Source organism: Lepidochelys kempii, chromosome 8 (genome assembly GCF_965140285.1).
Source record: "Lepidochelys kempii isolate rLepKem1 chromosome 8, rLepKem1.hap1, whole genome shotgun sequence".
Classification (NCBI taxonomy): domain Eukaryota; kingdom Metazoa; phylum Chordata; order Testudines; family Cheloniidae; genus Lepidochelys; species Lepidochelys kempii.
In genome coordinates, this window is record NC_136387.1 from 74,219,066 (window position 1) to 74,230,483 (window position 11,418).

The window sequence follows — 11,418 nt, forward strand, 5'->3', positions numbered from 1 at the left end:
GGAGGGTCGCACTCCGAGGCTTGCTATGTGAAAGGGGTCACCAGTACAAAAGTTTGAGAACCACTGCCCTCAGTCATGGAACAATTTTATTTGTGCTCTTCTTGTGGCCAAATGTGTTTGCACTTTCCAAACACCTACTTTATCATTATTTATATAGTGCTAGAAGTGTAACAGGCACAATAGACTAATGCTTTGTGTTCAAAAATTACTCACATGTAGTAACAGCAGCAGGTTACTGAACATGGATCAATGTCAAAGTCAAACCTTCCCCTATTATTGATTCCTTGTAGCTGTCCAATAAATAATCACATTAGGAATATTAAAGATAGTTTTATGTGATTACAAACAGAAAGAAACCTATGGACTAATTTAAAAAAAAAAACAACAGTTGCAAATGGATGAAATTACATCTACATATTACAGAAGGAATACTTTTTATACACAGGAAAACCATGTTAATAAATAAGCACTTACTGATTCTTACATAAAAAATAAGCTATAATTTAATATTATCATGAACAGAATCTCTCAGCTCCTAGTCTTATGTCTGCTGCACAGATATTCAAACCATTTCAAAGTGAAGACTACATCATAGCACAGAGATGGTCTCAGGGATCACCTCCTGTTCATACACAAACACACAGACCTCTCCTCCTATTCAAAATTACATACCATCACTGTGCCTGTTACAACCGCTTACATGGAAGAGTTATTAGGAAAGTAATTTTTTTTAGCTTCTTTCAATACAATCTGTAGAGCCCTGCAAATCCGCAGATATCCGCTTCATATCCACAAACCATATTTGCGAATAGTGGATCAGGTGCAGATACAACTGCGCAGGGCTCTACTCACTGGTGGAGCCTGGCCCATGGAGTCCAGCTCAGGCAGCCCAGGGGGCGCAGCGTGCTTGGGGCCGGCAGCCAGCACCCAGTGGCTGGGGCTGTCCGGCACCCACTAGCTACGCCGCTTCCAGTCCAGCAGCTCAGGCCCCTTGGGCAGTGCCAGCGTCCCCACCATGGCCTGGCCCAGCAGCTCTGGCAGCGATCTCAGTCCCAGGCTTGGCCCACTAGCTCCTGGGCAGCAGGGCCTGCCCCTGGCCATGGGGATTGGAGTGGGCAGAGCCCCGGCACCCCACTCCTCCACCCCACTGTGATGCAACACGCACTGCTGCTGCGTGCCATTGCTCACGAGCCCCCGGGAGCAGCACAGGCTGTGACACCCCAGCCCCCCAGCCCCTCCCCTCTGCGATACCCCTTCTCCTTGAGACCCTGCCCCTGCGCTGCCTCTTACCCCCAGTCTCCACCCTCGCGCTGCCTCTTCCCCACAAGACCCCGCTCCCCAATCTCTTCCCCCACCCCATCACTAGCCCTTGTGAGAGGGCTTGCTGCTGCAGGTGCAGATGCAGGTAAAAGACAGCTAGCAGATCGGGGGATGCGGATCCAAATTTTTGTATCCACACAGGGCTCTAACAGTCTAGTAGCTAGAAACAAAGAAAGGAGGCATCATCTGAAAAATCAACTCTACACAAGCTACCAGCTATTGCTCAATAAACCACAGTTGGGAAGTGATGCTTTCATGTCCATGCAGTAGATTTGAACTCCCCCATCATCAGGAAGAAGCTGTACCACCTAAAACTCAAATGCTCCTTTCCTAAGGACTTACAGAGTAGTTCGAGATCTTTTCACACACTTGTTTTTCCATCAGCTCGCAGCTTCATTCTCTCAGGTTTGCCACCATGACAGAGGGGTGACCAAGACAAACCTAAGCAGCGCTCCAACCCTTTTCACCCAGTTGCAACACCCAGAGCAGGGAGTCAAGCCGAGCCCCAAGGAAAAGGAGGTGCCACTGTAGAGTGAGTGCAGGGCAGGCTTGTTCTGCAACCTCCCACCCCCAGGAGGTTCCTGACCCGACCCCTCCCATGCAGATTAAATGAAAACACAAAATTCCTGAAAAATAAAATAAAAAAAACTATTAAAAATAAAAAATTTCATGGGGCTCTTAAAATTGCCTCATGAATTGCCCTATTCCTTTCCTATGGTGAATCCATGTTGCCACACTTAAAGGTTTCTCAGTACATATAGCTAACACTCCACACTATCGCAAAAAACACATAGTAATTTGTCATAAAATGCTTGAAAGGCATAGTCATTTATAGTAAATATGGAATTACAAAAAAATCAGTTGAGTGCCAGCCTGTCAAGTGAATTTGCACTATTCCTCCCTCTTAAACAAATACTTGGTAAGTACAAGTGTTAAATGAACAAACAATACATACCAAATGATAAATCAACTTTTCACTTTAATGAATTAAATTTGCTATACACTATTGCTTGATGAATACTGTAAATAAACGTCTTTTAAAACGGCAGTCTATGGAGTAACTAGTTAGTTAACATTTACAGCATACTGCTTGACTTATTTGTATAAATGATAAAAAAAGGATCCAAGTACGCAAAAGCTGGGAGAAGATAACATTTTACAATAATGAAAGACACCATTTAAAATAGCTTTCATTTTATTTCAATTAAGCAATAACTCTGATCATTGAGATTTAGGAAAAAAATAGAATTTGTTGCCCTTAAATTTAGTTTCCACTCTTTTAAAAAATGTTCAATTCCATATGAAACAAAAGCTCTGACCTGTAGTAATAACTAAAAAATAACACTTTGTACTTGTATAGTACCCTCCATTAGAGGGTCTCAAAAGCACTTTACAAACATTAACGAATTAAGCCTCAAACAATTATCTGAGGAAGGGAAATATTTCTCCCATTTTACAGATGGAGTTATGGAGGCAAAGAAGTTAATTTACTTGCATAAGGCAAACAGGAAGTCCACAGCAAGCCAGAAACAAGATTCAAGTTTCCTTACTCCCAGCCCAGTACCCTAACAACAAGACAATACTTCTCCCCCAGAGGAAGTAAAGAAAAAAAAAATCTCAATTGTGGATTGTAAACCACAGACAGAACAAGTAACTGCCTACAGAAGATAGGTTTCCAGTACATAATGACAAGGAGCAGCTATGATCAGTTTGGATACACTCACGTGACCCAAGTCATAGGGCAGAAGCAAAGTGAGCACGACAACAGGAGCAACAGCAGAGAAGAAAAAGAAAGCTATCCAAAATCTCTCATTTAATTGTTTCAACATTCTACTGCTCTATCTAGGACATATACAGGCAAACAAGAACACCTGAATATAAGCCATTAATGTATTCGCAGTCTGGTGCGTCACCTAAAAGGAATTATGATCTTGTTGTTACTCTCATCTTGGAATAAAACTGTAAGTACAAAGAACAGCCAACAGTTTACATTTATGGGAATTAACTGCAATAAGAGTCAGTGTTGAGGGTCAGCATTTTAATAAAAACCTTCTGTTTTCATTATTGTAAGATGTTATTTTCTCTCTCTTTCCTCTCCGCATACAGCTGGAAGCACTAACGTATATCAGAAGATTAATCCATAAACTTTCTGCCAAGACAGCACTGGGACTGGGATATGTAATCTCACTAGAGGCAACTGAGGCAAACTGATTGGAATTTCAGCCTTCACTGAACAATTTGTTTCCTAACACATGGAAAAAACTGAACATGTTTGGCCCTCTCACAATTTTTCCTACGAACAAAAATTGTACATCATCATAAACAATCTGTGTGCATGCATTATGAACAAAATATTCTGAAAAAGTTAGAAGTGTTCATATATGAACTTCCCTTCAGTATAGAATTACTGGGATAATCAATGAATGGCTTCACTGAATAGGCTAAGAAGCTGTTCTGCTAACATCACAGAGAAGGCATTCAACTACTACACAATATGTCCTAACCTAGTATCAGGATTAAACACACAAATGACTCTTTAGGGCAGGCCCTTTTTTCTAAGTTGCTACCTTAATTGAGTGTACCTGTATCTTTAGACTCCACAGTTAATACCATTTTTTGTTTTTCAAACATTTGTTAGATTGTTTATCCCTCCCCAGAGAATAACTGTATTGTGGGCTGCTAACAATCTCCAAACATAGCAATTAAAAGCTTGGTAACAGATTTGCCCATATCCTCACTTTTTCCCTCCCACATTCATGATGGCGTAATTTTCACTTTCAAAGAATCATGTCCCAGGCATCATTTTGACAGGACTGCTCTTTGAAGAAATCCTCTGCATCACTGAGATAGGAGGCCTTGTAATCTCAGACAACCTCCTGCTATTCTCACTCAGAAAATCAAACTGGAAGTAGTAGCATTTAGACTCCCTTGAGATAGCCAGCTCTCAGAATTGTGAATAAGGACTCTGGCAAGGAAGGTAGAGACATTTTTCCCCATGTTAAGCATTCCATGGCACTCCAGGATTTGTAACATCCTATGTATGGCTGCATGGACTTCCTTGAAAATCAGCCAGATTTCCAAATCCATATACAAATGAATTCACGAGGCTTCATAAATAAAATCAGGAACAGATGTAATTCTAACAGACATCAAGTGACTACCAGTGTTTCAAATTGGGGTGGGGAAAGGAATCTAACAAGATTCTGAAAGGGATACAGAAAAATATGCACACATTTAGTCAATTGATAGCAGAAAATCCCTTAGTTAAACATCTCTGGCAGTATTTTTGCCAACTCAGAACATAAACTGATGAAAAAATCTTGGGGCCAATGACTCATTCTTTCTGGAAACAGTAGCAGAAAGGGTCAGATGCTTGTGAACGAGACAACTGCTGGAAAGATACAAACAAATATTATTTCTAACTAAAATAAAATGCTGTTGGAGTAATAATTGGACCTGTGGGATCTTCAGAATGAAATTTTCTTCTGATGTTTTCATCACTGGGCCAGCAGAGGGTATGGCTATGTCTACACTGGCACTTTCGTCGTTAAAACTTTTGTCACTCAGGAATGTGAAAAACACACCCCTAAACGACAAATGTTTTAACGACGAAAAGTGCCAGTGTGGACAGATCAATCCACACTGAAAGATTAACATTATACCCAAGATCATACTCATTAAAGCACTGAGATATTAAACATCTTACCCAAGATCACAAAGGGAGTCTATGGCAGATGCAGAAAAAGAACTCAGATATCTGGACTAACAATTCTTCCAGACTATACTTTAGCCACAAGACCATCCTCATCACATTCCACTGCACAGCTCAAAGCAACCTGTATGTCCAACTCAAAGCATCACTAAGGGGCTACTATTTAGCGCTCCTTGGACAGAGAGAGGATGCAAATGGAGGCATCGGAGAACATACTGAAAAATATCTACAGGAAATCTGAAATTAGATAAAATAGTGTTTTTCACACTATATGTGTGAACTTACTACAAATCAATTCACAGCACAATCAAGATTTAAAACTAAAGGAACATTTCCTCAGGCCAGAGGATTTGTTTTAGTTTACAGAACACCTTTCAAAGATTTCTAAATTATTGTTTTAAAATAATCATCAGGGCGGGCAATTCTGACAATTATGAGGGACTAGATATATACACATATATACATTAACTTTACATGCTTAACTATGAAATCAGTGTGTAAAGTTAAGCATGTGCTTAAGTCTTTCCAGACATGAAGCCTAAATGTGTAACTGTCTCACAGCTACTGAACTGAGCATGAGGTCACTAGATACACAGTACACAAATTTAAAATTTAGTTAAATCCCTGAAAAATATATCTGCTTAAATAAAATAGCAGCATTTTTCATCCTATAATAAAATATAGAAGCAATACTTTGTCACTACATGTTATCTTTCATCAGAGGATCTAAGATTTACAAACATTAATTATCCTATATGAAGTAGATATTAGTCACATTTTACAGATAGGGAAACTGAAGGACAGAGTAATTCACACAAAGACATAAATAGTGACAGCTGGATAAGTTGGGAACAGAACCCAAGACCTCCCTACTCCCTGTAGTCTGGTCTAACCATCAGACAGTGCATGCTCACCAAGATAGAATGATAAATAATATTTTAAACTCTGTTAAGACAGGTGAATTTAGAATATGCTGCAGGGGTGACCGTAGAAACAAATACACGAGTGAGAATAAGGCTATTAAGGGAACAACACTCTTAAAAATGGATCAGAAAGTTGTAACAAGATATGTGAGTTGGGAAATAAAGGGGATGGAGCAATTTTTTATGCAGTGTGAAGAAAAACTGTAGACGAAAGTAGTTCTACAGATATGTCAGCTTAAACTAACAAACCTTTTAACTATTTTTAGTTCACATTTTAAAAAATATACACATATATGTAAGCACTAACACACAACAGGGAGCATTCTGTTCAGCCAATACACACATTTTGGGTGTGCTGAGGTACAAAGTCCAGCAGCGTATTTCAGCCCACCCAAGACGTGCATATATTATCCGACACACAAACTTTTCATTTTATTTTTTGCACAGGTGTGAATTCAATTTAGTTATTTGTGCTGTTAATACAAATTCTATATATAAACTGCTATTGTTAATAAAATTACAAGAACTTTCACTTATATTTTTTGCTTTAGTTTGTGAAGGCAGTGTAGCAGCACTGTTAGCAGGCAATGAACCAATATTATTATTATTTATTATTTTATTATCATTGCGCTTAAGAGCCCTAGTCTTAGACCAGCGTGTCCCATTGAGTTAGGTGCTGCACAAGTACAGAACAGAAAGATAATCCATGCGCCAAACAGTTTTCAATCTAAGTACTGATACCTCTCAAACCGGTGTCTTACCTGGAATACAATTCACACGTTACACTATCACATAAACATCCCAACAAATCCCTTGTATTCCATTTAGCATAACAGACCAACTATCACACTGGGGGATAAAATGAAGCAATACTGACTAAACTTCTTCAAACTATAAAGCTCTAACATTTATTTTTCCAGTAAAGTGTTTTTATCAGAAAAATTGTCTCTTCATGCCACACTCTCTTCTTAAACAAATAGATCAGTCTGCACTGCTTTGAATTGTTATCAAGCAGAACCAGTTATCAGCATGGACGCATGTCCTCTGGAATGGTTGTTGAAGACGAAGGGACAGATGACTCTTTAGCACATCTAGCATGTAATTATCTTGCGACGCCAGCTATAACAGTGCCATGCAAATGCCTGTTCTCACTTTCAGGTGACATTGTAAACAAGAAACAGGCAGCATTATCTCCCATAAATGTAAAACTTGTTTGTTTGAGTGACTGACTGAATAAAAAGTAGGACTGAGTGGACTTGCAGGCTCTGAAGTTTTACATTGTTTTATTTTTGAATGCAGGTGGTGTTTTTTGGTTTTTTTTACATATACATTTGTAAGTTCAACTTTCATGATAAAGAGATTGCATTGCAGTACTTGTACGAGGTGAATTGAAAAATAGTATTTCTTCTGTTTTTTACAGAACAAATATTTGTAATAAAAAATAAACATAAAGTGAGTACTGTACACTTTGTATTCTGTGTTGTAATTGAAATCAATATATTTGAAAACATCCAAAAATATTTAAATAAATGGTATTCTATTATTAACAATGCGATTAATTGCACAATTAATTTTTTTAATCGCTTGACAGCCCTAGTATATAGTAATCATCATCATAATACCTAGCTCTACATATGGCAGAAGGCATTTAAAATTGGAGAACTGAGCCCTTCTGGGCAGTAGGATTTTTTCCCTAAAATTTCCCACCATTGCAACCACCACTGTGCCATTTGTGGTACCAATGGTGGGCACAGTAGTGTAGAAAATGTACCATATCATGTTGATTCACCCTGAACTGGTTTAGACATCATGGTACTTAAAAACACTGGTGGTTACCTGGAGCCCTGTCCACACTAGCACTTCCTCTACAACTACCATTAGCAGAATCAAACTGCTTGTAGTAATGGTGGAAATTTTTAAGACAAAGATGTAGTGTGGACACATAAGAGATGCTACTGCCTGGTTTGCAGCCATGCATTCTTTGTACAAAAAGTACTATAGGAAAGTAACAGCCCTATACTCTGTATTATGCTGTAATACTTTAGGCCATTATTATAGAATTTGCAAAGAGTCCTGTGGCACCTAATAGACGAACAGATGTATTGGAGCATAAGGTTTCGTGGGTGAATACCCACTTCGTCAGATGCATTACAGAATTGTACATAGTGAGATGACACACCTCAAAATTATTTGCTTGTGGGACTCTTCTTTTTTCAAAAACAGTGAACTGTTCTGACAATTATGTGCCATCAATAGGCCTGTATAGAAATAGTCCCTCTCTCTTCAATCCCCCATTTAAGTAACTAAGGTTCTGATCCTGCAAATACAGGAGAGTAGCTTTACGGATGTGAGTTGTCTCCAAATTCTATGGGACTGCTCAGGTGCCTAAATACACGCAGGATCAGACTTTACTTACATTACTCACTAATCTCTCTTCTTCACCACAGCACCTCCTGCTATCTACTGCTAGCCCATCCCCAGCAGCTCAGCATTCTCTGAATCCCCTGACACAGGATACCAGGCACAACTGACTCACACTAAAAGGGACTGAACAAACTGTAAAGTCCTTTTCATCCCTGTCCTTGCTCACCAAAAAAATTTGTTTGTTGATATACTGTTGTGGTTCACAAAAGACTACTCTAAAGGCACTTACAGCCATCCCCAATGCCACTTTCCCCCAGCTGCCACTCATTACCATTGCTTAGCCACTGTAGTGATGGGCACTAGAAATTCGGATGCAGCACTCTCCTAGAGCCCCATAAATCGCCACCAAGCACCTACCCACTGCCCAGCACTATCCTATTCCCAGCCCAATATCCAGCCCCCAACTGTCATGCTATCTCCAATCCCCCTCACTGCCCATCCCCAACCTCCCCTTCCCATCCCAGTCCCCCTCACTGCCCACCCCCAACCTCCCCTTCCCATCCCAGTCCCCCTCACTGCCCACCCCCAACCTCCCCTTCCCATCCCAGTCCCCCTCACTGCCCATCCCCAACCTCCCCTTCCCATCCCAATCCTCCTCCCCAGACTTCCTCAGTGCCCAGCCAAGCCCTCTTCCTCCATTCCCCTCCCCATGGCCCATCCCCATGGCTCCCCACTGCCCTCTCGGCCCACCCGCCCCCTCCCCAGTGCTCCCCGCTGCCCATCCCCAAGCGCCTCGGCCCGGTTGCCAGGGGGCGGGAGGGCCACGGGCCTGTCCCTCCTCTCGGCAGCCTAACAAAAGCCCGCCAGCCCCCGGCCCCGCTCCCCCGGGAGTCCCTCGGCAGACTAGGAGCGGGTGAATCCCAGACACAATGAGGCGCCAGCAGCGACTCACCCACAGCTCCGCGCCCCAGCTCATGGCGGCTCCGCGGGCAGCGCAGGCTGACGAGAAGCGGGTCCGGGGTGGCTGCACAGGGCCGGGGTCTCCTGGGCGACCGGGGCAGGACGAGAGGTAGCTGCGGCGAGTCAGGCTGCGGCGGCTCCACGGGCTGGGGACAAGGGGAGGGGGAGCCGCGGAGGAGGCTGGGAGAGGGGCGGGCTCGGCTACGGGGGAGGGGAGAGGCCGCCGCTCCCCAGGGAGGCCCAGGGACAAGGTCGGGGCTGCGCTACCTCCTCCCGTAATAGGGCCCCTAGAGGAGCCCTAGCGCAGCTCTCTGGGTCTCACTGTGGGGAGGGGGGTCTCAGACGGGGATCGAGGGCTCCTTCCTGGGGACGCGGGGTCTCCCTTTGCGGGGTGGGGGTCTGGCGGTGGAAAGGGGGCTTCCTCGGGGGCCCGCGCTGGGGAGGGAACGCCCCCCTCGGGAGAGTCTCGCGGGCGGGGCTTTTTACGAATGGGGGGTCACTCTTGGGGGTCTCGCTTTAGGGGCGTCTTTTATGGCAGGGGGAGCAGGTCGGGGTAGAAGGGCTATTTCCCAGCATGGGGGTGCGGGGGAGGGGGCAGACGACTCGCTCTCCCGGGGCTGCGCGCCACTGTTCCAAGGCTTTCTCTGGCAGCGGACAGCTGCCTGCCCTTGCCGGCTCAGGAAACCTCCTGCTGTAGAAGCCCGGAAGAAAGAGCCCCTCCCTTTTTCTCCTGTGCTGATCCCGACCCAGCCTGTTCCCAGAGAATCCAGGCAGGGGGAATCGATTACAACCATTGGTTTCTATTTCTTAAACATGGGGAAGAGAGCAAACTAAATGTGGAATAGCCAAGGCAACATGCAAATAAAGGAAATTAAGTGGGATCCATACGGAAACTCACTGCTGCTGAGCATTGATCTGAGACTGAGAAATTATTTCTGACTCAGTAAGTAAAAATAATACCTGAGCACATGCCTTATGTAATATTTCTTCTTATGAACAAGGAAGGATGTCATTACAGGAACTCATTAAAATCGTGCTATATAGCACCTGACCAAGATGTTCCCCTTAAAGCTTTGTACCTCGGTATAGGCCACACAATTCCACAGAGAATGACTCAGGCAGGAAAACACTCAGCTTCTAAATCAATATTGCCAGTGCAGTTGTATCTGAAAGCATTATTCATCCAACCAGAACTACAGGGAACAATACTAAAGCTTTGATTAGATACACTATTGTGATGCTAAGAGAGATCTGAAAGGAGGAGGAATCTGGTTTTTGACTCCCTTATTTTTATAATTATGCATTAATAGATCCTGAAAAGTCCTTCTTTTAAAGTTTCTTTCTGCTTGTTTTTCACCTTAGAAATGTGAGGTCTTGTTTTACCAATTTTTGTTGGTTGACAAGAATGACTCAGATGCTTCCTTAGCTCTTAATTAAAGGGATATGTTGAAAGGGAACTTTTTTTTATTATAAACAACGAGTTGATCACCATATTTGGGGTCGGGAAGGAATTTTCCTCCAGGGCAGATTGGAAGAGGCCCTGGGGGTTTTTCGCCTTCCTCTGCAGCACAGGGTACGGGTCACTTGCTGGAGGATTCTCTGCACCTCGAAGTCTTTCAACCATGATTTGAGGACTTCAATAGCTCAGACATAGGTGAGAGGTTTATTGCAGGAGTGGGTGGGTGGGTGAGATGCAGTGGCCTGCATTGTGCAGGTCAGACTAGATGATCATAATGGTCTTAATATCTATGAGTCTTGTGGCACCTTAAAGACTAACAAATTTATTAGATGCCACAAGACTCCTCATTGTTTTTGCTGAAACAGACTAACACGGCTACCCCTCTGAAATTTTTATTATGATGGTTTAAAACTTTGTTTTCTGTTAACATCTATTTAACTTAAACATTTGAGAGGAAATGTTTTAAGTTAAAAAGGCGTTAACAAAAAACAAAGTTTTAAACAATCAAAAATAAATTCCCCTTCAATGAGGTTTCACTTCCTTGGTATATATTTCTACTCTGGCTAACCTGCTAGCTTTCTAGTCATCCGTAGTGTTTCAGGATAGACAAAATCTGAATTTTTAAGGTTAAAAAAGCAGTTAAGGAGGGGTGCGCAGAAACACTTTTCAGGCCTTTGTTA

General features: G+C 42.6%; 1 protein-coding gene across 3 annotated transcripts in view; it reads right to left on the reverse strand.

Annotated features, from left to right (window-relative positions):
* Nucleotides 1–9,715, reverse strand: part of FNBP1L (formin binding protein 1 like) — a 95,669-nt gene extending 85,954 nt beyond the window's left edge. Inside the window, exon 1 of one of the 3 annotated variants that reach the window (XM_073357021.2) lies at nucleotides 9,272–9,715. In XM_073357021.2, the coding sequence (XP_073213122.1) occupies nucleotides 9,272–9,295 (24 nt within the window). In that variant the 5' untranslated portion in view covers nucleotides 9,296–9,715. The remainder of the gene's footprint in view (nucleotides 1–9,271) is intronic. The other 2 variants (XM_073357022.2, XM_073357023.2) reach the window with 2 other exon arrangements.
* Between the last annotated feature and the right edge of the window lie 1,703 nt (nucleotides 9,716–11,418).